Source organism: Colletotrichum navitas, assembly GCF_030913465.1.
Source record: "Colletotrichum navitas strain CBS 125086 chromosome Unknown LY79scaffold_26, whole genome shotgun sequence".
Taxonomy (NCBI): Eukaryota; Fungi; Ascomycota; class Sordariomycetes; order Glomerellales; family Glomerellaceae; genus Colletotrichum; species Colletotrichum navitas.
In genome coordinates this window covers 396,063-421,024 of record NW_026850572.1, presented here as the reverse complement: position 1 = coordinate 421,024, position 24,962 = coordinate 396,063, and the positions used below count along the sequence as shown (strand labels likewise).

Here is a 24,962-nt window from a genome sequence, read left to right as displayed (position 1 = left end):
GGTCTTGCATCAACCCCTCTTCGGGTCTAGGTAGCCAATGAAATATGAAGATAAAATGAGCACGACCCTGGTGGGGTTGAAGCCATTGCCAACTTAAGCCATGCCCGCACGTCAGGTTCCCAATCGTCCCATTATCGATCCGCTAAGTGCAGTCGCCTGTCTTGCTGCTTCCTAGGCATCTCAAAGTCAAGACAGACAGACAGTAATGGGGGGGGGGGGGGGGGGCAGTGGCCCAACTACACCAACCTCAGCTAGCGCCTGGCTTACTGCAGAACAGCTCGCAGTTGATCGTATTTGTCCAAGCGTTGTATGAGTGGAATCATCGCTTCACCCAGACCGAAGATCGACAGCACATGATCTGTGCACCTGCCTTCCTCCAGAGTCAGACGACGCACGGATCCAACTTCCTTGTAACCGACTTATCTGCTTATCGGGCGGGCATGTACGTCAAGCTCCCAAATTTCTGAACTCCAAGTCGCGGCGGCCTCGCGTCAATTTTTGGTTGAAGTTGGCAAAGTAAGCCACGCACCCTCTATGCCCTTAGCGACCAAACCACTTTGTCGACATTTCAGGCAGTTAGATTGAACCTATTGTTGCGAACAACTCTTTCGATAGTACCTTTCTCATTGAATCGGATTCGTCTCAGCATGTCTGCCCTGAACGCCTTCCACGAGTCTCTCCCATGTACGTTGCTCTTGGCGTCGTCTGCCGCGCGCCCGTGACCTGAATTAACATCGAATGCCTGCAGATATTGATGATGAGCCCACGTTGGAGGAGCGCGAGGCCTCCTTGGCCCTGATTATGGCCGAGCTAGCCACGTCTCCCCCGCCCCCTACATCAACCTACAAAGAACCATCCTTCTCTCCCCTCATTGAACTCGAGCTGGAACGCGTCGCCTCTAAACAGCCACTCAAAGCCATTAACCTCGAGCGTTACCAAACACAAGAGCCTTTCCCAGACTCTGGGACACCATCGACAGCAGAAGACCGCGAGCGTCTGGCCGACGCTCTCCGGAAAGCATACATATCTTATACCTATCTAGATACACGCGCTCAGAACCTCAGGTTGCTGGACAAATGGGGCAAGAATGCTTGGCTAATTGGTAACTGGAACCTGGAGAACGAGCTCAAGGCTCTAGAGCGTGATCTCACCGAAACGAAGCGCTTGATCGACGTCTTGACTGTCGCTCGAAGGCGGCAGCAGGAGGAGGTGGCAGCTGAGATGAAGGGACTGGAAGAGACTTGGAAGAAGGGTGTGGGAAGGACACTAGAGACCGAGATTGCCATTGAACAATTGAGGAGGGAGATTCTGGAAGAGATGAGAGTAAGAGGAGATTAATGCTGAGCCTTGGTGCCGATATTGAGAAGGAGTCGGCAACGGTGCCTGATAAAGGCCGCTCGCCTGCACTACGTATGCACCGATAATGATACCACGAAAAACTCCAACCCCCACACTTCCAGGACAGCATTGTGGATGAAATATTCTTCACTAACAGGTATCTGGACATCACTATAGCCGTGTCTCTTAGGAAGCGAGGGTAAGGGTTTCCGCTAACGCCGCCGTGAATCTTCGCATTCACTTTAAACCATCCGAAAGCCTGCCATCCATACTTGAATAAAAACGCAAAATCATCCAAAGCTCTGCCGCTTCTAGACTGCTTGAAGCGGATCCATCTCCTCGACACCAGTCTTGACGCCTTCGTACTTTGTCCGTCTCATGATGCCTTCAACGGGACCAAGAAGCCTCTGGAAGGCGTTCTTGCCGAGGCTTGCGACCTTGACATCCGTCGTGGCAACGATGCTAGCCGCGCGAGGAGCATCATTCAGAAGCGCAAGCTCGCCGAAGAAGTCTCCCTTGCTGTAGTGCTTTACGGATTCTTTGCTGTCACCTTTGTATGCATCGGCTTCACCGCTCTCCAGGAGGAAGAATGAGTGCCCAGGGTCGCCTTCTTTGATGATCGTTGCCCCCGGTGCGTACTTTTGAGTTTCCAGCGCATCAGCGATCTTGGATCGCTCGTATGGCGTGAGGCTCTGCAACAGAGGCACCTCTTCAAGGAAACTCTCGTACATTCGCCGCCGAGCAAATGTAGATTCCATGAGGATGCGGCGGAAAGTGAGACGGTCAAGCGCCCAGAGAGTGCATCCAGGCTCGGCGGAGATAACGGTTGCAGCACGCGGAGCATTGTACATTAGAGCGAGTTCACCAAACGAGCCTCCAGCCTGGATGGTTCCCACTTTTTGGCCCATGCCCTCGGGGCCAGGCTGCAAGTTACCGCTATTGTTGACGTATACATCGAAAGATCCCTTCTCTACTACGTAGAAGAAGTCGCCGGCGTCACCCTGACTAATGACCTGTTGTGAATTGTCAGGATCTGGTCGTGCGATATGCCAACGTCAAGAACAGCTTACCTTGATGTCCTTGGCAGGAATCGGCTTTTCGTTGAGCGCACCCAGAATTTGGGAACTCTGCTCTTCGTCAAGATGGCTGAAGAGAAAGTTGCCTTCGATGGCAGTCTGCAGACGTCCCAGTTGTTCCTTGCTTTTCTCGTGGTAAGGAGGTGACCAGTTATCATACGTGTCTGCGCTAGGCTTCAAAGACTCGGCCGAGACCGAGGTTCGACGGCCAAAGTTGTATTGGGCGGGATAGCTCTCAGGATTCGGCGGACTTCTAAGCGCAGAGGGCGGGGCATCGTTGACAGCGTCGCCACCGAATGGGCCGCTGAACATTGAACCAGAATTCATGCCGAAGCTTGGTGATGTAGGAGACGTGACAGTGTCGTTCTCCTCTTCTTCGATTACTCGATGAATGGCGTTGCCTCCCGCCGGGGCTCCATCGCTGGGACCTCCAAAAGGGTTGGCGTTAGCCCCGAAAGGACTCTTGAACATGCCGGACATTTTCTGGTGTAGTATATTCGTCTGAAAATACGTTCGTATCGTAGATAGAAGTTGGTTTCGTGGGGCAAGCTGCTAGGTGGGTGTGGGAGGCGGCGCAGAGATCAAGGATGTCGACTGTTTCGCGTGAGCGTCGTGGTAGGCTTCGTGCTTTTTCAGTCAGCTTCAGCTCGCAGTATGTGGGTAGCAGCAAAAGGAATGTTGGACGGTTGCCCCGTCTCGAGGGTCATGGTGTTGGGCAAAAGAATGTTATGAAATTGGTGGAGGTTTTCGGCATGGTTCAACTATGGTTGTACCTGATGCGTAGTCCTCGCGTTCAGGCTGTAGTAACGGAGATGATCACGACTCTCTTAGTGACTACGCCGCAGAGAGGGTATGCTTAGGTACAGTGACGCAGGCCGAACAGAGACACCATTGGCTGCGGCCGGGTGACGAAGAGGGGTGGCGGCAAGATACCACAACGCGATACCAAGTGATAGAATGAGCGCCTGGAACGATATGGGGGATGAGAGCACGCACTGTAAAGTGGCGTGCTTTGGAGGATGGAAACGGTAGGAAATAGGACAGTAACGATGGGATGGGATGAAGCTAACGAAGATTCGAGGACAAATAACGGGGAGAAAGTGGCGAATAGGTTGAACTGTTGGAGGTAGACAGGCTTCTGGACCAGCGCGTGGCCACGAAGGGAGCTATCACTCACCAGAGGACAGCGTACGGAGCTAGCTCGTGGGCGATGGCAAGTTGGGGCGGATAGCTCGACAGCCTTCGTAGTATTGACAATCGGATCTTGGGGAAGGGAATCTTGGCTGACCAGACCGTGCGATAAAGAATCGGTAAGGCCGATGAAGCTGTCAGAAGCCAAGGAGGATACTTGGCGAGCGCGTTGACTGGGTTGACGAGGAGAGGTGGAAAAGAGAAGAAAGATCACGGCGTGGTATAGCAATTATGATCCGGACGAGGGTGCGGCTAGTACCTACCTATGTAAAGGAGGGACTGGGGGAGGCGTAGTAAGTGGCCGGTTTTGTGTCTAGGTGCTCTCGTACTGTCCGGGTGCGAGACAGAGGCCGCGAGGATAGGGTTCGCTTTGTGTATCTTGATGGAGAAAAGCGGGAGGTGACGAGATGGGAACACAGGATGGGGGGAGTGCAGGAAGCGGAAAGGCCAAGGGAAGGGAAGCTTTTTGGGTTCGGTTTAGGGACGAGGATTGCTCTGGGACGGGGGGAATAAGGTGGGGGGAGAGTCGAGAAGCAGGAGGAGGCACGGAGGGTCCTTTGACGCATCGCTGCTTCCAGTCAAAACACAGTAGCAAAGAAGCAGGTGCTCCCCTCCTTCTGGCGCTCCTCAATGTTCCCCTTCTCCTTTACAGGGTGACGGTGAGGTCCTAGCTTTTGAGGGGCCTTCCTGCCCCGGCCGACCAGTCACGGGCGTCGAAGGGTTCTAGAAGGTGCACGGATCGGCATGTGGTCTGTCGCTATCCCTCCTTCCCTGCAGCCCGAAGTCCGGGCTTCAGCTTCCACTTCCAAGCCGCTTCGGTTGGGATTCTATGCAGCTCTCAGCGGCGGCGCCTCTGACTGGCTCACTTTTTGCTCGCATCAGCGAGTGTCCACGTATTACCTCAAGGTTGAGACAGAGGTACGTACCGAGTTTGCCTTCTCTCTGCCGCCTACCAGAGGCGACAAGCCCAGGGCACCTTGAGTGCTTGGGTCCCCTGGTTTCGGCCATGTCATCATGAGGGGCAGCCCTCCCGTGGAATTTCAGGGCGCTTTCGGTGGGCCTCCCCCGTCCGCCCGCAATTGCCCCTCACTAAAACTCGGCTGTAGTGGCTTGTCCATTCGATAGCCCGTTGATCGTGGTTGGTACGGCCATTTTAGGTGTGCAGCCAAGGGAAACCCCGTCCCTTTCCCGGCAGAGAGGCCTTGCCTGTTAGTCTCAGGAATTCTTAGCCGACATCAGCCCGCTGCTTTCGCCTGTAAGCCTAACTGCTCGTCGATTTCGTTTCAGACAGCCAAATCTCTGGCGCTGTCAAGCTATGTATGGTCAAATCTGTCCTTCGAGCCTTTGGTTTAGTATATACGATGAGGCATTTCAGCTGCTGGCCTCATAAAAGTTTTTAATCAAAGGAAGGAAATATCTCCTTTCTGCTGTGCATCTGACGGTTGATTCGTTGTTCCGTCATTTCTTGTTGTTTCATGTTATGAAAACCAAGCGATCTTGGTTACCTTGCAAACATATCTCAGCATCCAAAGACTGGTTTGCGTCCTCGCCGATGTTATGTTGATAGGGAGTCCGAAAACTGCCCATGATGGAACAAGTAACAGCCTAAGAATACATCATCTCTCCTGTTGCCTGATTACCATTGCATCTGAGCGGTAATGTATTATGCTTACAATATTTGAGGGTGACAGGGATTGGGTGGGAGGAGAAGAAGAATACAACGCATTTCCAAACTCGTATTACCCGTCCGCGTCAAGGCAGCGAACCAAGCAATCTTGGTCTAACCCAAAAGCCAATGTGCGAGTCATCAAGTCATTGAAACTGTTGAGCCTTAACGAGAACGGAAATCATAGCAGGGGGAGTGGGTACATGAAAACAGCGAGGAGTGATGATGGTTGGAGAACGCTATTGATAATTATATAAAATAAAGACCATGACAATCCGATATGGTGTAGTGGCCAACATGATGCCCTCTCAAGTAACCGAGAGGTCAGGCATAGCCCCGAGTTCGATTCTCGGTTTCGGAAATATGTATTTTTGCTCAGGTTTTTGTGCTCTATGTCCTCAGGCTTCCCGAAGCCAATCAGTCAGTATATATCTGTCTATCTATATATAAATGTTTTATTACGTACGTGTATGTACTTGTTAGAAACATAAGCTTGGAGCTAGATATCTATTGTATTGCTGCCCTCGCATTTTAGCTCTTACCCAGCTTTACGTACTATGTACGAATACGACGTAGATAGATGTCATTACACAGCTGTAAATGTGGAGATATGGGGTTGAATGATATGGTACTATCCGAAATTCGGGGCAGGGTACTTTTTATGTTACCGCACTGCTAACACTGACTCTACTGGACCGTTCGTCCTCTGGTCATTTAGTTAAATGCCTATGGCGCTCCTCACCAACCAAGGCAGTGCGGAAATGAACCAACTCAATGTTCAACCCAACTACTGCGCTGTGATTGCACGCCTGGAACGTACGCCCGTCCTCCATAACTGACGAACAAGTGGATCGCTAAGCCACAACGCTAGTCCCAATCCACGCATTGAGTGCCAAGCCACACTCCTGCTTACTTCCATCTCTCCTGTCTTACCGGACAAGCGCATTTGAGCCAGACTTCCGCGACAGCAATCGACACCTCTCCGTCACCGTTTCGATCGCGCGCCCTTTGAGAGTGCACGATTGCCCAAGATGCCCGAACCATCGTCTGGCGTCAACCACGCTGACTCCATCGAATCGCAACATGACACAGGAAAGAAGGACGACAAGAAGAAGAGCCGCCGACCGGCAAGTACGTGGAAGCCCCGGAACGATGTCAAGCTCCCCTCAGAGGTCACGGAAACGCTGGAATTCGAACGAAACAAACATGTTGGTGCTAATACTAGTGTGTTCGATTAGATACGGCGTTTCGGCAGCAGCGCTTGAAGGCATGGCAGTAAGTTCCTGGTTCCTGGCGATGTTTCTGCGATGTCAAAACCGCGGAGATGGGCCTCAGTCGCTGACTGTTATAGACCAATCTTGACGCCCAAGACAGTCTTGCCCCTATTCTTCATTATCGGCATCATCTTTGCTCCCATCGGTGGACTGCTGCTCTACGCAAGTGCCAAGGTAAGCCTAAACCTCCCACTATGTACAGAGCGGTCGCTAACAAATCTCCCTGTAGGTTAAGGAGATCCGGATCGACTATACCAACTGCCTTACCGAAGCAACCGAGAATCTTGGTGCGATGGACTCGAAATACATTAGCACTGCATTCAAGAGCGACGATCAAACCAAGAATGCCCTGTGGGCTGTAACGGACATCGAAGTCAACGATGGACCGATCACATACCCAGCCAAGCAGTGCAGAATCCAATTCGACATTCCCGAAGAGATGGGCCCCCCGGTCTTGTTTTACTATCACCTTACAAACTTTTACCAGAATCACAGGCGTTACGTCGCGTCTTTCTACGATAAGCAACTCAAAGGCAATGCAGAGCCTGCCAGTAATGTCAACAGCTCTTCCTGTGACCCTCTTGAGTGGGATGAGGAAGCCAAGAAACCGTACTATCCCTGTGGTAAGTATTGGTATGCGAGTTACAGTATCCTACGCCAATAGGCTAAACCACTGCTAGGTTTGATTGCAAACTCCATGTTCAATGACACATTCACCTCACCCCGCTGGTTGCAAAGGGATTCGATATATCCGATGTCGACCGAGAAAAACATTGCCTGGGCGTCTGATGCGGAACTTTACGGCAAAACCAAGTACAACCCTGAAGACATTATGCCGCCACCAAACTGGAGGGTCCGGTACCCCAACTACACAGCCGAGCACCCTCCGCCAGATATCTCGAAGTGGCCCGCTTTCCAGGTCTGGATGAGAACCGCAGGATTGCCGACTTTCAGTAAACTATACCAGCGCAACGATGACGAGACTATGATGCCAGGGTTTTACGAAGTCAACATCACCGACAGTGAGTTGTCCCGGAAGCCTTCGCACCGGTCAGACAGTATTGACAAGTACAGATTTCCCAACGACGGAGTATAAGGGAACCAAATCCATCGTTATTTCCACGCGCACAATCATGGGTGGCAGAAACCCTTTCCTCGGTATCGCGTACATTGTTGTCGGTGGCATGTGTATTATCCTCGGTGTTATCTTCACTGTAACTCATCTTATCAAGCCAAGGTAAGTGATCTGCGCCCTAACTCGAAGTCCAGAGAAGAGAATACTGACCCTCCGCACAGGAAGCTGGGTGACCACACCTATCTTTCCTGGAACAACGCACCCGGATCCAAGCAGGCTATTGGCGCCAGCTCAGCAATGGCATCAGGTCGCGAAGTCCGACCCGGCGAAGCCTAGAAGGCCCGCGATGGGTCGCAGTGCTATCTTCACAGCCGTACAGTCTCCAACGCCACCGGTCCTTCCACGGCATCGATGGCAATGGCATACAGCGTAACCGCGTCGTCAATCGGAGGACAACGTCTCGTTCTGCCCACGTCGCTGTTATGAGGTCGAGGAGTGTGACGCACGAGATAGGAAAGCCTGGCCTGCGGAGTTTTGATGTTTTTTATTTTCTTATGGGATGACATGAAATTTATTTGTATGAGTAACGGGGCGGAACGGGTTTTCTCGGCTGAAGACCCCCTACATCGCCCAAGCCTCCCTGTTGCCTGGAGAGAGACAGAGACAGAGACAGAGGCCTTAAGAGGGTGGGGTACTTGGTTGGTCATTTACTGCTTTGCACCGGCCGGTCAACACGCGTTGTGTATTTTCGCTTTCTTTCAATCGCTCTCTTGGGCTCAATCCTCGTCCGTGCTGTATTCATGTGAGCTTCATATGCTTCACCCCCATCCCTATGAGAACGTGGGCGAGATAGGCAACCAGCAGAAACCAGAGACCGACCTTGGCTCACTGAGAGGGACTCGAAGTTGTTAAGAGTTTGAATGCTTGGTAGACCGGCAAATCATCGGTTTTGAAATCATGCATGACTACCGGGGACCTACCTATCTCCTATCTGAAACACACTGGGTGGCCCAGCCAGCCCACATGGAACGAAAGGTGGTAGTGAGGGTATGCTCAATCAGACACCAATCACTCGTCGCCGAGTCTGAGGACAACGCGGAGTCAACAAGTCAATGAAAATAAATAGCCAAGTTATATATTCAAGCAGAAATCGTCGATTAATAAGAAAGCTATCTCTTTCGTCGTTGCACCACCCACAGGAAGCGGATCCATGATCAATAATGACCTCTCCTCCCTCCCCATCATCCCAAGACGCCTACACAACAATTTTGATGTTACAAATAATGTGGTAATAAGAACACTGCACCCCTAAAGGTCGCTTCCGGCTGTATCTGCGGTTCGCCATCTCTCGCATAATGCCAGAGACAAATGAAGTGAGACCCTGTTTAGTGCTTCCGCTTCTTGCGACCACGGCCTTCATCGTCATCAGCGCCGCCTCGGGCATCCTCGCGGTCACGCTTCTTGGCCTTGGCCTCAAGCTCGTCCCAGTCCTCGCCCTCGTCTTCGTCGCTCATCTCAGCGTCATCCTCTTCGTCGGAGACGTTAGAGCCAAAGTCGGAATCTTCTTCGCTCGACTCCGAAGCTTCCTCGAGTTCGTCAGATTCTATTTCGAAGTTGCTCTCCTGCTCTTCAGAGTCCGCGTCCTCGTCATCAGAATCGGCCTGTAAGAAAGACCAACCTCCGTCGAGGAAGAATTGATGGGTATCGGCAGTGACTGTCTTCATGATCGTCGGCCAGTTCAGGTTGAGAGGACCCTCGGAGTAGGCAATGTCCGAGGAGTCAAGGAACTCCTTGACATGATCGAGGAACTCGACAGGAATGGTGTTGACATGATATGGTGGTCGGGTAAAGTCCTTGAAGACGAACACAAGATCAAAGTTCTTGAGGCCAAACTGAACGCGTTCCAGATGAGCAACCTCGATGTCCTCCAGGGTGACGACCATGAAAGGTGGCTCAACGACTTGAATCAGACACTCGGTTGTCGGTTGAATGAAGACGTTGCTTCGGAATGGGACACCGTGGAAGCCAAGATCTCTGATAGGCACATCCACCTCGAGGTTCTCGTTCTTGCCAGCCTCGGCCATCTTCTGGGCGAAGCCTTGGAACAGACGGTCAAGCTCGGCGCGACGTCGACGTTCCTCTTGCTCTTGCTCGAACTCGTCCTCGTCACCGTAACGGTACTTCCTCTTGCGGTTACCTGTCTCATCGAATTGGATATCCGTTGCCTCTCGGTAGAATTGGACGTCCTTGGTCTTCTTCTTGTTGGCAACCATGATAGGATCCTTCAGGTGAATGTGAATGATGACAATCAGCTCGTGCTGACAAGGCTGGAAGAACAGGTGGCGGACGTTCGAGAATAGGATGTCCACACGTTGTTGGGTGCTCAAAGGAGACTGGTAGCGAATACCGTTCTGGTGGATTTCCACTTTACCAGGAACCCGCTTGCCTTCCATAGCAGGACGGATGAAGACATTGTCAAGCACGGCGGGACGACGGTCTAGTGACTTGTGAGCAAAACCGATGGGTTTACAATGCAAATCAACTTACTTCTTATTTCGACGAGCTTGTCTTGCTCGACGACGTCCTCCAGCTCCTTCTTCTCCTGCTCCTTCTTGTTCACGTCCCGCTTCATGTTCGAAATCTGGGTTGCGATTTCTTGGTAGCGGTCACCGTCCGTTGAACGGAATGTCAAGCTTCTTACGAAGTGAGCAGAGGCATCCTCGAAAGGCTGGTCGTCCTTGCGACCGACACCCTGACCAGGCGACAGGAAGTTGATTCGCAGGAACGACCAATCACCCTCGTCGCTCTTGCTCGCATTCTTGATCGTATTGATATGAAAGGGAACAGGACGGCCCATTACGGGCAATACGACCGTGTCGTTTCTCGCATCAACCACGATTTGCAAATCGCGGACTTTGGGAGGGAACTGGTTATCACGCTTGTATGAATCGAAGCGCTTGAACTTCTTCACCTCCGTACCGTTCTGTCCACTCGTAGACTCAGAGAAGCGGGCAAGACCTTCCTTCTGCTTTTTTGATGCCAGCTCCTTTTGATGCTCACGGCGCCTCTTGTCCGCATCATCGTCAACGGTTGTGGTTCGCTCGGATCTCAACCTGGTCGAAGTAATGTTCTTCGTAGCGACAGCACCCACTCGGGAATCCTTCTTCTCCTTCTTGGGCGTGGGCTGAGCCTCTTCCTCGTCTTTGAAGAAAAAGGAATTCGAGTCCGCATCGATGGGAGTCTCTCCGGTGAAAACGACAGCCTCACTCGTGGTGACGCGGATTGTATCGGTAATGACCAAAGAATAGATCTTGCTGCTCTTGTCCTGCGGTTGGGGGTTTTCGATATCGCTGAAACCGGTCGTAATGACAAGAGTCATGCCGTCCTTGAGCGCCCGGGAGTTCTTGGCATTGAGAATCAACGTCGGGTCCCTATTCTCCAGACCAACACCCCAGCCAACGTTCTTCAGGAAGTGCTTTTCCAAATCAGGCTTCTTCGCCTTGATCATGTTCAAAGCCTTGATGTATACTTCCTTGATGACGACGCCGTCGCGGACCTCCTTCAAGATCATGTTGTGAATATTGAAAAGAAGCTTGTAGTTGCTCTCCTGCGACTTATTCGGGTCCACGAGATAGGTACGAGCGATGGCGGAACAGTACGACTTGTAGCGCAAGCCCATGGCGGCAACAATAGTGCCGGGGTGCAGAATGTCATCGTTGCTCTCCGAGTTCATCTTCAGATCATACTTGCCACCGCTCTGTACCAACGGGCCTAGAACCCAGTCCAGCTGGGCCGGGTCCAAGTCCTGGGGAAGCTTGGTCTTATTGGGGAGCTCGACCGTCTTCCAGAACTTGGTGTCGTCAAGCTTTTTATCGACCTTGTCTGCCAATGCGCTGTGCTTGACCTTCTTCTCCTTATCAAGAATGTCCGACATTTCCTCGAGGAAGAAGGGGGTCATCAAGGCGACGCAGGCCTTTGACGCAGTGCGCATAGCTCGGAGTTCGGTTTCGTCCTTCACTGAGAAAGCGTGTTGGGAAAGTGCTTGGGAAACGTCGACCTCTTCGACATCTTTGCACTGGTCGGCGAAGACCTTCTTCCACTCCTCGATGAAAGGGCCCTTGGAGGTATCCTTAGCGATGGTGCCAACCTTGTTCTGCAAGACAGATGTGTCAGTGGCAATAAGAGATATCGTATTCGAGGGCAGTGACTCACGCCCGAAGCCTTGATAACTTCGGCAAGCTTGACAAACAGTTTTTCATTCTCGGCTGCATCCTTGCCTCGGACGAGGACCTCTAGTGGAAAGCGACCATTCTTCAACTGCTCAAGATGTTTCGCTATGTTTGCGTTAGCCAAGATCCGTCACGAGTGTGGCGCGACGATGGCAAGAGCCCCTCACCCTTTTTCGCCGTCGTCAGAATGTAGATTTTGTCAGTCGTCAACAACATCATCGTCGTAGGGAATTCGTAGCCGAGAAGCCAAAACTGTTGTCCCCAAAATGTCAGCTTCTTGTCTCGTGCATCGAATCAATAGCAAGGGCAACAGAGTGTATCGCGTCGCGGCGGGTTGAAAGGGATGCGACTCACATGCATGGCGTTGTTCTTGTGCAGCTCAGGCACCTCCTCCACCTTGCCCATCATGACGACGATGGACGAAGCGCCATGAAAGATGTTGCCATCCTTGGATCGCAAGTCATTCTTCCAGGCGCCCGCGAGGCGCGTGAGGCGCTCGTGAAACGCCTTGCTATCGATTTTGATCTCCGCCATCGTCGCTGCGAGGTGAGTGACGGATGTGGTGGCAGAGAAGGGGGTTTGAAGGACGAAAGGTTCCAGGTTGCTGCTGGCGACGCGAGATCCGAAAAATCCACCGCGTAAATTGGGCGAGGCAGGAGCTGTTCACGTGACCGCGTCGCGCCTTTGCTTTTTTCAGTTCAGTGCGTGGTTGTCTGAGTGAAGGTTCGTGGCGCGTTAATTAGTGAAGGAAACAGGGGCGAGCTTGCCTGAAGCGTGCTGAAGGAAGTTGGGTTTTAGGCAGACAGTGCGGTCGGTCAGTGCCGGATCAACGTCAGAGCTTCAATTCTTGGGAACTCTGGACATGCTGGTGTTTCGCAAGTCAACGTATCCACGTCGACTCGAAGTCTAGAAAGTTTCAATGTCGTCGAAGCGATTGGCTTTCTTCTCCGTGTGATAGCAAAACGTTCTTGCGGGATTGAATAGAAAGCTCCAGGCATCCCTCCATTATTGCAAGGCAAGCAGAATGCGGATCAATAAGTTGCCTGGGAGAGTAGAGCTGCAACAGCTGGGTTGTGTAAGTAGCCTCCCTAAGGCTGAATCTTTCAGTATTGCGGATCAGTTACAAATTTGTGGACAGCCGTCCTTCGATAAAACCAGGCGCAACTGCAATTAGCCGGCTGGTCTTGCGGTGCTGTGTTCTCGCAGTGCCCAACGGTGCATGAAGTTTCTTAACGGAAAGTCGCCCGCCCTTGAAGCTCTTGGGACCCGACACCGGCGAAGCGCCGGGGAAAGCGCCGGGACAGTGTTCAACCGGGAGAAAGGTGAGGGAGGGGAAGAACAATCGCTCGGCCCTCCCGATTCTCGGGATGTGGAGACGGGACTTACAACCCCGCGCTCCTCCGGAATCTCTTTAAATATAACACGTTTGGACCTTACATATCAACCAACACACACAATACTTCTCTCCTGTGTATTTGAACCAGTCCTCCCGCTATCACGAGTTTCATATGCCCCCTTTGGACAGGTTTCTGACCTTCTTTAGACCCAGAAAGACGCCACACATCCCACCAACGACAAATCACCCCACCCCCAAATCCAAGATGCGCATCCCCTACGTACCCAACCCACCACCGACCTCGACGCCGGAAGAGGCCGCCATCGTCTCTCGGATCCAAGCCCGCCGCAGCCCCCGGCCTCTGCAGTCCCTCGACCTGGCCCTTCTGCACGCCCCACCCGTTGCCGACGGCTGGAACTCCTTCCTCGGCGCCATCCGCACTCAGACCACCATCCCCGCAGACCTGCGCGAGCTCGCTATATCGCGCGTCGCCGTTGTCAACCGAGCCTGGTACGAGTGGGGCCACCACGCGCCGCTGGCCGTTGCCGCAGGCGTCTCAGCGGACGCCATGGACGCCGTCAAGGCCGAGGCGCCGCTGGAGCTGGCGAACCGGCCTGCGTTGCATCTGAGCGAGAAGCAGTGGGTCGTGCTGGTGTACACTGACGAGATGACGAGGAACGTGAGAGTCAAGGATGAGACTTTTGAGAAGTTGAAGTCGTTGTTCAGCGAGCGGGAGGTTGTGGAGATTACGACGACAGTAAGTGAGACTGGAAGATGGCTTGAGGAGAAGCCGGTGGAACTTTGAGAGACTGGCTGACAATGACATTTAGGTCGCGTGCTATAACTGCGTGAGCCGGTTCTTGGTGGCTCTTGACGGTAAGATGATTATTCCTAACTGTCTCGCCAACATACACTTCTAACGAGCATGCAGTTGGCGAAAGAAACAGTACTGGTCCTGACGACGTTTCCCTCCCTCAACATTGAGATCCCAAGGGTGCGTCACGGCGTCGAGGACACATACAAGGTACGCCTGAGTGCGAAGTTCAATACTTTCAATATGGAAAGAGCTGAAGAAGAGACCAACTGGTGGAGTGCAGTGTAGACTAGACCATATGGACCCAGAAGAGGCAAAGAATGCTGTAAAAGGGGTATCTCATCTACGTGTGAAGTGATGTTAAGGTCCTCCTAAAGAAACGGTAAAAACAGTATTAAAAAAAGAAAAGAAAAAAACGCTTGCTCAGCCTCTGAACCAAGCCTACTTCCCCCGTGTCCCCATGCGCCTGTCACCAAATCCTTCTCCCGTTATTTTCGTCATAATTCGTGTCCGCAACAAAAAGTGCAGATGTGCAAAGAATCGACAGGTGCTGCTGTCGCCATCAACAACATGCCACTCTGGGGCGGATGCTGAGTATTTTTAGACCGTACGCCTTATGTCGTGGATGCATATGCGATAATTCATTTGTCGTCGTGAATAGCATGGCATGTAACCTATAGTCGTAAGCTGATCATATTGTTGTTTCGTCGTTGTTCGGGTGTCTGCGGATGTGGTCGCCACCCTCCACAGCCAGTACAGTCCCAGCCGCCAGTCAGATTGTCAGCTTGGCATTCGCCAGCTCCTGTTCGATGGACCTTTCGATAGACGATCGCCGTTTGTGCATCCGTGGACTCTTTTGCAACTCTTGGACCACCCCTGCCCACCCAAGTTTGTGCCCTGTTCCCGTAACTTCGCGATGGCCAATGGCCTGAGTGGTTAGCCTCCTCAGTGACGGCCGCTCGCGGATCTCTTCAGTCAGCGCGCGCGTCAAACTCTCGTTCAGAGCGGCCATCGGCAGCGTGGAGGACGGAGATACTGGCGCCTTCTCTGAATCCCTTTGCGGTGTTGTCACGGGCATGTATCGTTCCGCTAGAGGACTCGCCCGCTCCGCAACTACACCCATGTACACGACGAGAAAACGCATCCTCATGAGATCCAGCCGGCGAACGCGCTCTTCGAGATCGCGGCGCTTGCTGGCCCAGAGAAGACGGGGGCCTATGCGCATGGTGGTGGTGTCGTCAGAGAGGAGCATGGAGTTGATCTCCTCTCGCAGATCGTCGCCACCCTTCTGAATCTCGCGGAGCAAGCGACCTAGGCGGAGCTTGTCATCGAGGCGCTGGACTTTGGCGACGTCGCGGTCATAGCTCTCGTTCTCCTCGACCGAGAAGTCAACGGCATCGATGAACGAAGCAATTTCGTTGGGAGCGGCACGGTAGCCAGTGATATATGTTGTCAAAATCTGGGAGACGACGACCAAGGAAAGGATGAGTGCGGTTAGGATCAGGACGATTGTCCACTGACGCGCCTCGGTTTCGGCCATGGCGGAGAGTGAAGCACGGAGAAGAATTTAAATGGTGAGTCAACTAGCAATGGACTACGGCGACATGATGCGACTGAGCAGTATTTGTCGGTTCAAAATGTAGGTCTATGAATAACCGCAAACTGCGTTGCAGGGAGAAATGAAGCGGAGTGACACAGGCAAAATGTAGGGAGAGGAGGAGGCAACATTGATGACGATAGAAGTGCGCCGCACATGAAATGGAAGAGGGTGGGAGGGCAAGGAGGGCTTCGAGGCCGTCTCGGCGGTAGGGTGATGAATGGCGCACTGCACGACAGCAGCCATCAGTTTCCGCCCGCCGGTGCTGTGTGCGCCAGTACGACGTTAGGGTCTGTAAGTCGGTTCCAGACGCAGTCGCAATCAAATAATGCCCCCTCTTCCTTCCTTCTTCCTGCCCCTCTTGGACGCACCTCTCCCTTGCATCTACTTCTCGTGACATGCAGCCACCAGACGGCATAAGCCAATGGAGGATCACCAAGGTCGCTCCAAGACGGATACCGTTCGTGGACATGGGATGCGACGCTCCCATAGTTGGCGCACTCCCCTGCAACTGCAGATGGAATCGACACCCGTCACTGGACAGGCGAAGGTCGATTTCTATATCTAGCATGGCTTCACCTTCAACATGGCCAGAACCTGGCTCGAGAACCGATCCGCTGGGGCCGGCGCTCCTTTTGGAGCTCGGGAACGGGCGAGAGGGGCGACCCGTCACCAAGGACTGAATGTGTGACCAGTGGCGGCAGCAGAACCGATTTAATTGCGGCCCTTGTTTTTTCGGGGCTTCGTTCTGTGGGGTTTTGGCAGTATCCACTGTGCTGCATATCGTGGGCGAAGTCAGTCAGCCCTCGCACCTCTCACCGGGAGGAGAAGGAGGACGGGAACAGCTCTGACGGACAGTGGTTAGTTACTAGTAGACGAGACATGGAGGGTTGGACCCGAAGCCTAGCATTGCGGTGGGTCGTGGGCGCTGGGCGAGGGGTTATTGTCTGGCGGTCAGCAGCAAGACAAGATGATACGAGTGCGCATGGCATGACATAACATGGCCTGGTCGAGAGGCGACATAGATGGTGTGTGATTTGTAAACCAACCCCACGATGAAGAGGGATGGAGAAAAGCGATCTCGTGCAGCTGCAGAAAAGCAGCAGAACTGCGCGGTTGAGGCATATGCAAATTCGACTGCCTGTTTGGAGTGCCTTGATCTCAGGTACCTTACATGTCTATCCAACGCTGTAATGTGCCATCCGAACGCCTCTGTGGCTCCCTCCCTGCACCCACTATGTAAGAGGCGTTCATGCTATTTGTGCATGCACCTACCTGCACTTGCGCTTGCGCTGCCACCCGAGGTCAGCGGGGATGGCTAGCTCCTCTAGATCGCCGGTAGGTGCATGACGTTAAGGTAGCCAAAGGGCCGTTTCAACCCTTGTTCTATCTACCTGAGCAAACCGATTTATAGGAATAGGCTACCCCTCGCCTCGCCACTTGTTCTCCCTCCAGAACGTATCTAAGTATCGTACCGCCATGATCTACAGCGCTTAACGGTGTGGGTTCCTACATGTCGACGACGTTCTATTGCTGGCCCACTTTCCCATTTCGGATAGAATGGCACGTGCAGTGTATACTACCTACCTACGTTTGTGCTTAAAGATGAAGGTGGGCTTCGCTTTCTCGGGTATGATCACCGTGTCGAACCAATATGGACATGCTGAATTAGGCGAATGGTTTGATTCGTCGTCTACCTGAAGGGCTAACTAGGTGCATGCGTTCTCTCGTGCAGGGGGTATCAAATTCATATCTCTCCTTTACTACGCCAGCCGTCGCTCATACTAACACACCGTGTGGCATTGCATGATTTACTGCTTTGCCTCTGCCTGCTTCTGGATATCGTGCTCGGCACCGCGCTGCTGAGCCTTTCCAGTGTCGTGCATACCCTGGTAATGCTCCTGGCCAGCCTTATCACCAGTGAAGCCAGCCACGGCACTGCCGAGAGTGCCCTGGACACGGTTGCCGATGCCAGAAGTGTAGTCGTTCAACTGGCCCTTGGCCTCTTGCGACTGGCCCTCAAGGTTCTGCTCGCGGCCTTGCTGCTTGAGGTTCTATAACCGAAATGTCAGCCTGTTGCCCTGACAAGAGTCTGCAGGTGCAAGCATCAGCAAGTCCAAGTGAGTAAATAGCCTACCTCGGAGCCAACGAGTCCACCAATAGTCTCCTTGGCGGAGCCAACAGTCTGATTCCAGGAACCGTTGGCACGGTCGGGGTCGTCCTTGCTTACGCCCTGGGCGGTAGCAGTGAAGCCGGGAAGCTTGGCCGTGGCGTGGGAAGCATCATGCTCAACCTGTGCCTTGTTCTGTTTGGCCTCGCCCTTGTTCTGGTCGGCGGTGTTTCCGGTAATGGAGCCAAGCATGTTCTGGGCAGCGCCGGTGGCAGAGTCAACGTAGGACTTGAGAGTGGAGGTGTTGTCGTTGTTGGCAGACATGATGATGGTTTGTTTGGTGGACTTAGTTGATGGATTGATTTGGTAATAGGTGGTTTGGGATGGGTCTAATGAGCTGTGAAGTGATTGATTATGGGAAGAAGTTTTGGAGGTTGGGAAGAGGGCTGCAATTTATCTACGAAGAAGCCAGAAGCCAGGCCCTCCTCCCTTTCCTGAGGCAGGCCACCTGCAACATGTGAAATCTCATCGTTTGGCAACCGCGATCGTGTTTGCCAGGTTGAGCTGAACCTGTGATGTCATAGGCCTTGGAGAAGGCCCTTCCGAATGCGGGAGCACCGCTGCTGGGGGCCCAGTGTGGAGGGGGGTCGCGGGAAGGAGGGGCAGCGTTGCACCTTGCGCTGCTTATATGATGTCATTTCGCAACTTCAACCTTACTTCATTAGCACCAAACGCCATAGTTGCCTCCTTCCCAACATCTCTTTTTGGGTATGTGTACTTGCCGTCTGAAGAGCTGAGACGTGTAGCCTTGCCCATGTGAGCCCACAGAAGACGTAATCGGAGTTCGTCTGGACTTTTTGCTTACAGCATAGGTATTCCCTATTGAGGGATGTTTGATGATGGACCTCTCCCGTCTGGGCACCTTGCCAGATGTATCCTGGACAATCAGACAATCAGTTAATCGGTCAAGAGTATAGCGCAACGACGCTACTGAACATTAGCCAGCATTGCAACTATAAGCCACATATCCGGCGTTCGTGATCTGAAGCGCTCGCCGTCGGTTGTGCAAGGAAGTAAACCGCTCAGTCACAGACCACTCTCACATCAGATCGTAACAGTCGCTTCCCTTGACATTTTTGGAGCTCTCGCATCTCTATGGCAACCTGGTGACGCATGCAAGTGTGGTATATCTTGGCTATTTGAAAGCGATTTTCGCAAGGATATACATGCCCTTCATCGAGTAGCATATATGTACCTATGACTCAACGTGAAATACTCGGAGTAATCGCATTGCCTGCTTGTTGGTTCGTTTGTTCATGGCGTCCATGTTCCAATTCATGCCAGAATAATATGTAGTAGTGTACAGCCTTAAGTTCATCAACAACAGCCAGTTGCCACCCCGTTGAACTCGACTGCCGCTGTTCTTTTGTTCGAATTTCCTACTTCCCTTTGGTCGCCCCCAGTTCTAACTCCAATATCCCCGAGGACAAAAACGAAAAAACCGGCTGTTTAGGTATCTCGAATATATTAGTACAGGCATCTCTGCGTGGAAAGATGCAGGCAAATTCCTGCGCGGACCTTGACAAACTCGCGGACCCCGATCAAGACAGACGAGGTCGAATGAGCAGGTACGCAGAACGTACGGAACCATTCTTTTAATGCTGGCTCCACTGGATCGTGTTGAGATCCACGCCCTCCTGAACTAACTCCCAGAGTGGACTCAGTTCACGCAGGAAATCAACCCGCTCCTTAACGGCCTTGAGCACGTAATCAATCTCCTGCTCAGTCGTAAAGCGTCCAATACCAAATCTGATACTGCTGTGGGCGCTCTCGTCACTGTTGCCCAGAGCGCGCAAGACGTAGCTAGGCTCCAAAGATGCAGACGTGCAAGCACTGCCAGAAGACAGAGCAATGTCCTTCAGGGCCATGAGAAGAGACTCTCCCTCGACGTAGGCGAAGGAAACGTTGACACATCCAGGATAGAAGTGCTTGGAGTCACCATTTTGTGTTGTGTGTTCTAGAGAAAGGAGACCGTTGAGGAGGCGATCGGACAGCGCCTTGATACGTTTCGAATCATACTAGAACATCTGTCAGTACTTCTTTGTAACAATTGCCGCAAACGTGATACATAACGGATAATGGGAAAATTGGACTGAATACGGTGCTATGAACCAATATCGGCGTCCTTGCGATGGGACACTTCAAGGGCCATGCATGTATAGAGCAAATGAAACACGGAATGGCAGAGCAAAGGTAGGATAAGCAAGACGGATCAACACGTACTTCCATCTCCTCATAAGCGATGCGGCACGCCTCACCGAAGCCAGCAACCAGTGGCGGGGCGAGAGTGCCGCTTCGCAGACCTCTCTCCTGTCCACCTCCGCTGATGATAGGGTCGAGCCTAACTCTGGGCCGGCGGCGGACATAGCAAGCTCCAATACCCTTGGGGCCATAAATCTTGTGGGATGAGATCGACATCAAGTCAATGTTCATGGCGTTGACGTCCATGGGAATTTTTCCGACAGCTTGGGCAGCGTCAGTGTGAAAGAATGTCTTCTTCTCTCGGCAGAGCCGACCAATCTGTTCCAGGGGCTGAATAACACCAATTTCGTTATTGACGGACATGATACTAACAAGAGCAGTATCGGGGCGGATAGCGGCAGCAAGCTCGTCCATGTCGATTAAACCAGAGTTCTTGACAGGAAGGTACGTGACTTCGAACCCCTCGTCCTGAAGATGCCGGCAGCTGTCAAGGACGCATTTGTGCTCGGTTTGCGACGTGACAATGTGCTTCTTCTTGCCGGATCTGCCGAAGAATCTCGCGACACCCTTGATGCTCATGTTGTTGCTCTCAGTGGCGCCACTTGTGAAGATGATTTCCTTCGAGTCGGCGCCGATAAGCTTGGCAATGTGCTGCCGCGCCGTCTCGACGGCTTCCTCACTCTCCCATCCGTAAGCGTGTGTTCTCGAGTGGGGATTGCCGTAAATGCCTGTGTAGAACGGCAGCATGGCGTCGAGGACGCGGGGGTCAACGGGAGTCGTAGCTTGCATGTCCAGATAGATGGGTCGCTGGCCCTCCTCCATCGTGGTAACTTGCTTCAGCACCTCGGCCATGGGACTAACCATGACATTTGGCGCATCGGGTGACTGGGGGACGACATCAATGAAATCGTTCTTGTCGAGCTTGATAGCAGTCTCGACGTTGACCTGTGCATTATCGCGCCTCGTCTCGGAGACGTGTCTGCGTTGCTGAGATAATCTCTGCGCGGGAGCTGTCGCCACCCTTGATAATGAGGAAATACCTCGCGAAGAAATTCCGGGCCCTGTGGTGTGACGGCAGAGACGGCCCGCTTGCCTAAAGACGGTTGATGTGATGCTAGCCATAGTGCGCGATTGATGGCGATGGCGTAGGCGATCGAACTTAAAACAGAGGAAGGGGAGAAGTTAGATGGAATTTTCTAAGAGGAAGGAACTGATACCCAGGCTGTTGGGAATTTTTGACAATTTGGATCGTGTCTCCGACCGTCTCGGGGTCGGGGATAACATCTAGGCTGTGATTGGCCAGGTCCAACGGCTCTCCTCGAGTTGATGACGTTCCCCATTCGGATCCACCCTTTGAGGGGCAGACTCGGTCTGACCCTCTGATTACCTAAGAAAAGCGTGCATGAGCAGGCCTCGGTAAACTGGTCTTTTACTGGATGCGGACTGGACACTACGTAGATTCCTTTTGTGAGAAACTGGACGGGCACGACGGGCTCTCGGAGTCACCTTGCTACCTACCTAGGTACCTACCTACCTACCCAGGTAGGTAAGTAGGCACCTGTGTACATAGGGGTACCTAGGTGCCTACTTGATATCCCACCACAGTCTTCGCAACCGTCCGCCGTAACTATATTACACTTGCCTTTTCGCTTTGCATTGTCCAATTTCCCAATTCGATGCTCCGAATGTCTTCAGACTTTGACTTGTTCCTTCCGGCCAGTATTTTCACTTTCTCTTCCGTGTTCACCAGCCCCCACGTGTCATCGCCTCTCAGCACACGTCTTACCTCACAGGTTGCCGTGCTACATCCTTGCCGTTCGAACCGCTAGGTACCTACTTTGGGCACATTAGCTCCTAATAGTAGGCCTTAGCTCCTGTCCTTCCGCAGCGTGTGCGCCACAGCCAAGCGGTCTTGCGCAGAAGCTGACCGGCACAGCCACGCCTACGTCGTCACCAGCGACAATCAGGTTGCGAAAGCCCACTCCTCATAAGGTTGGACGTGGAATACCCTCAAACAGCGGATACCCTCGTCATAACCCTATCCCCCAATATCACCCCCTCTTCCCTCCACTGGTCCGACTTTCGCCATACCTAATCCGCCATACCAACACCACAATCTCACCCCGCCATGAGCTTCCGGGGCTTCCAGAAAAGCGTCATTCGGGTACGTGTTTCCACTAAGTGAGGGGTCTCCCCGTCCCTTCCGCGCTGTGACGGTGACGTGAGGATGCAACACAAGATTGCAGACTGCTGATTCTTTTTTCCCCCTCGTCACGAACAGGCGCCCCAGCAATTCAAGTCCCGCTTCAACATCGGTGAGAATACAAAGGATGCTGTCTACATCGATTCCGAGCGCAGGTTTCAGGAGCTCGAGACCGAGACGAAACGATTGCACGATGAGTCCAAGAAATACTTCGAAGCCATCAACGGCATGCTCAGCCACCAGATCGAGTTCAGCAAGGCCATGACCGAGATTTACAAGCCCATATCTGGTCGAATGTCGGACCCCGATAGTTTAGAGATACGCGGCAATCCGGAGGGTATTCGCGCTTGCGAAGAGTACGAGGCTGTCGTTAAGGACCTGCAAGAGACTCTTGCGCCAGAGCTGGAGATGATAGAAAGTAGGGTTATTCGCCCAGCCAACGAACTACTGGATGTCGTCAAAGTCATCCGCAAGAGCGCTGCAAAGCGCGAACACAAGAAGCTTGACTATGACCGACACCGGCAAACCCTCAAAAAACTGCAGGACAAGAAAGAACGGAGTGCCAAAGACGAAAAGGCCCTGTGGAAAGCCGAGAATGACGTCGAGCAGGCTACACAGGAGTTTAACTACTTCAACGATCTCCTCAAGGAAGAGCTGCCGCGGCTCTTCGAGCTCGAGCAGCAATTCATCCAACCCCTCTTCCAGTCCTTCTATTACATGCAGCTAAACATATTCTATACGCTCCACGAAAAGATGCAGCATTGCGACATTGGTTACTTTGATCTGACCCTCGACGTACTTGAAGCTTTCCACAAGAAGCGAGGCGACATCCAAGAGCAGGCTGAGAAGCTGTCCATCGTGAAGTTCAAAACTACAGGCCAAAAGCGCCCGCCAAAGTACGGCCGCCCCGCGATCGAGAGCAAGCCTCAGCATCTGCTTACCGCCGGTCCATCCTCCTCGTCGGCCGCGGTAACCACGCCCACAGCGCCACCCTCGAAGTTTGGCGGCTACACTCGGCCGAGCGAACCCTCCGACATCCCACCCCCGTACTCGCCTCCGGCAACCAACGGAACATCTGGCGGCGGACTTGCCGCCATTGCCGCAGCAAAGTCGAAGCCACCTCCACCCAAACCCAAGCCCAGTCGACTCAGCGGAGCACCTGCTGCGGAGACCGTTACTGCTCTGTACGATTATGCCGCGCAAGCCGAGGGCGACTTGAGCTTCAGGGCTGGAGATGTCATTGAGATTGTTAGCCGTACAAAGAACGAGAACGAATGGTGGACAGGCAAACTGAATGGGAAGTCCGGCCAGTTCCCAGGTAAATATACACCAACTACCATTGTGGTCTTGTCAAGGAGAAGAAAAGGACTGATTGGCTGGTTGCACAGGAAACTACGTCAAGTTAAATTGAGCGACTAATGAGACTCGCACTCGCCAACCATAGCCGGCATCCTCTTTGATCTTCGCCCGGATACACTGTGCTGCAGAGGTACATTAATGAACGACCGTTAGGACATTGGGGAAGGGGCAAAACACTTGCATCTGGGGTCTTTGGCGTACGCAGAAGGGATTGCCCGTCATTTCGAATCGGAAAACAACTGGGAGAGAAGAGAAAGGGAGTGGGGGGAGGGGGGCTGTTCTGGATGTAGAGTAAGGAAGAGAAAGAAGGCTGGGAGACAACTCGCTTTCGATGCGTCAAGTGTGACACAAAGTCGTAGCCTCTCTTTGCCTTGGAGCTTTCCGGTTTAGAGAGACGCCGGTGGGCATCGTAGAGCGTGCATTTTGACCCATACCTACTTGTTCTCTTGAAGACTTTGCTGCTGTTATCAAACCAGAGTCCCTCGTTCTACAAGAATCTCCTGTCCTTTTTGCGGCGCGTTTTTACGAGAACCTTCTTGTTGGGATCTTCCCCCGGGGGGGGCCTCTATACAATAAACGTGCAGGTTCCCGTCCAGTGTCCCCTGTGCAAGCACTGGCTCCACGCCGGTTTCTTGGTTTCCGGCTGCCTTGCCCGGACGACAGTGGCGTGTCTACATTTCTCAAGCCGCTATTATCCCGAGGGGGGAAGCCAAGAAGTGAGACTCTTTGTTTCCCCCTCTCTAAGTAGACCAGGACCTGCGTTGGGCGCCATGCCTCCTCTCCTCTCTCTATATCAGGCAGACCTTTGCATTTCTAAGATAGGGTATGTCGCACAGACTTCACTCCTCAATATATTTGCATACGGGAGCCTCCTTGGCGCATCCTCTCGTAAAAAAGTGCCACTCTTGGACATCCCACCGATGCACTCGGGATGCAAGCCGTTGAGGGGGAAGGTGTCCCGATCGGCCGCCGAGAAATGCGACTTACGAATCCATCCGTTGGTGATTCTCAGAGCAGGCCACGTCAAGGCTTTCACGAAGATGGGAAATTGAATGTACAGGCCACAGCGGGAGCTCCCCAGCACTGCTAACTGTTTCAAGCTCCTGCTGTGGTCATATGATGCGCGAGATCACCCTTGATAGTAAACGACACGTGCGGGTTGAGCTTCTCGGGTTTGGAGTGATAAGAGATGCGACACGTATAAGCAAACATGATGGATTGGCCTTGTGGCCCTATCTCTTCGCTTAATATGCAGTTACTTCCTTGGACATGGGGGTAATGTTGGTGGCTCTCGAAACTAAGACAAGGCAAACATTCCCTCCTTGCGCGAACCACTACCACCGGGCGTGGTTCGCGCAAGGAGCCCAGCAAACCAATGCCGCCAATGTCCCCCTCCCCTGCCGCCTGTTCATATGCACCCAAAATGACCCGT

At 52.8% G+C, this 24,962-nt stretch overlaps 9 protein-coding genes and 1 non-coding gene across 10 annotated transcripts; 5 read left to right on the top strand and 5 right to left on the bottom strand.

Moving 5' to 3' along the window:
* Window positions 1-647: 647 nt before the first annotated feature.
* On the top strand, window positions 648-1,338 carry LY79DRAFT_514659 (breast carcinoma amplified sequence 2; the record flags this gene model as incomplete). Its single annotated transcript, XM_060554643.1, has 2 exons — window positions 648-684; window positions 749-1,338. The coding sequence occupies 2 exons, from the start codon at window positions 648-650 to the stop codon at window positions 1,336-1,338; spliced, it is 627 nt and encodes a 208-aa protein (XP_060414684.1).
* Window positions 1,339-1,649: 311 nt separating this feature from the next.
* LY79DRAFT_514618 (cyclic nucleotide-binding domain-containing protein) lies at window positions 1,650-2,894 on the bottom strand (the record flags this gene model as incomplete). The annotated part of the gene is made up of 2 exons (XM_060554636.1): window positions 1,650-2,351; window positions 2,409-2,894. The coding sequence occupies 2 exons, from the start codon at window positions 2,892-2,894 to the stop codon at window positions 1,650-1,652; spliced, it is 1,188 nt and encodes a 395-aa protein (XP_060414683.1).
* Window positions 2,895-5,545: 2,651 nt separating this feature from the next.
* LY79DRAFT_t114 lies at window positions 5,546-5,632 on the top strand. The gene has a single exon. It is a non-coding gene; the product is annotated as a tRNA-Glu (tRNA).
* Window positions 5,633-6,302: 670 nt separating this feature from the next.
* Window positions 6,303-7,956, top strand: LY79DRAFT_669437 (LEM3 family/CDC50 family protein; the record flags this gene model as incomplete). The annotated part of the gene is made up of 7 exons (XM_060563642.1): window positions 6,303-6,402; window positions 6,510-6,546; window positions 6,623-6,719; window positions 6,775-7,168; window positions 7,226-7,567; window positions 7,620-7,782; window positions 7,842-7,956. 7 exons carry the CDS (start codon window positions 6,303-6,305, stop codon window positions 7,954-7,956), a joined length of 1,248 nt encoding a protein of 415 aa, XP_060414682.1.
* Window positions 7,957-9,005: 1,049 nt separating this feature from the next.
* LY79DRAFT_669436 (FACT complex subunit) lies at window positions 9,006-12,383 on the bottom strand (the record flags this gene model as incomplete). Its single annotated transcript, XM_060563641.1, has 5 exons — window positions 9,006-10,117; window positions 10,168-11,773; window positions 11,833-11,954; window positions 12,017-12,101; window positions 12,204-12,383. The coding sequence occupies 5 exons, from the start codon at window positions 12,381-12,383 to the stop codon at window positions 9,006-9,008; spliced, it is 3,105 nt and encodes a 1,034-aa protein (XP_060414681.1).
* A 1,067-nt stretch (window positions 12,384-13,450) lies between these two features.
* LY79DRAFT_589959 (carboxymuconolactone decarboxylase) lies at window positions 13,451-14,169 on the top strand (the record flags this gene model as incomplete). The annotated part of the gene is made up of 3 exons (XM_060561084.1): window positions 13,451-13,942; window positions 14,016-14,061; window positions 14,117-14,169. The coding sequence occupies 3 exons, from the start codon at window positions 13,451-13,453 to the stop codon at window positions 14,167-14,169; spliced, it is 591 nt and encodes a 196-aa protein (XP_060414680.1).
* Window positions 14,170-14,771: 602 nt separating this feature from the next.
* LY79DRAFT_514695 (uncharacterized protein) lies at window positions 14,772-15,539 on the bottom strand (the record flags this gene model as incomplete). The annotated part of the gene is made up of 1 exon (XM_060554647.1): window positions 14,772-15,539. The coding sequence occupies one exon, from the start codon at window positions 15,537-15,539 to the stop codon at window positions 14,772-14,774; it is 768 nt and encodes a 255-aa protein (XP_060414679.1).
* Window positions 15,540-17,274: 1,735 nt separating this feature from the next.
* Window positions 17,275-18,355, bottom strand: LY79DRAFT_552628 (uncharacterized protein). Its single transcript, XM_060557724.1, has 2 exons — window positions 17,734-18,355; window positions 17,275-17,650 (listed from the first exon to the last, which is right to left on the bottom strand). The coding sequence occupies exons 1-2, from the start codon at window positions 18,028-18,030 to the stop codon at window positions 17,408-17,410; spliced, it is 540 nt and encodes a 179-aa protein (XP_060414678.1). The 5' UTR covers window positions 18,031-18,355; the 3' UTR covers window positions 17,275-17,407.
* Window positions 18,356-19,361: 1,006 nt separating this feature from the next.
* Window positions 19,362-21,090, bottom strand: LY79DRAFT_514545 (cysteine desulfurase IscS; the record flags this gene model as incomplete). The annotated part of the gene is made up of 2 exons (XM_060554627.1): window positions 19,362-19,784; window positions 19,990-21,090. 2 exons carry the CDS (start codon window positions 21,088-21,090, stop codon window positions 19,362-19,364), a joined length of 1,524 nt encoding a protein of 507 aa, XP_060414677.1.
* A 1,006-nt stretch (window positions 21,091-22,096) lies between these two features.
* LY79DRAFT_669431 (BAR domain-containing protein) lies at window positions 22,097-23,582 on the top strand (the record flags this gene model as incomplete). The annotated part of the gene is made up of 3 exons (XM_060563640.1): window positions 22,097-22,132; window positions 22,250-23,489; window positions 23,560-23,582. 3 exons carry the CDS (start codon window positions 22,097-22,099, stop codon window positions 23,580-23,582), a joined length of 1,299 nt encoding a protein of 432 aa, XP_060414676.1.
* Between the last annotated feature and the right edge of the window lie 1,380 nt (window positions 23,583-24,962).

Bases quoted from the DNA above. Each gene is read 5' to 3' on its own strand.
- LY79DRAFT_552628 (XM_060557724.1), bottom strand. From the start codon at position 18,030: ATGTCTGCCAACAACGACAACACCTCCACTCTCAAGTCCTACGTTGAC. The intron at 17,651-17,733 runs GTAGGCTATTTA...TTTCGGTTATAG, and splicing joins GTGGACTCGTTGGCTCCGAG to AACCTCAAGCAGCAAGGCCG.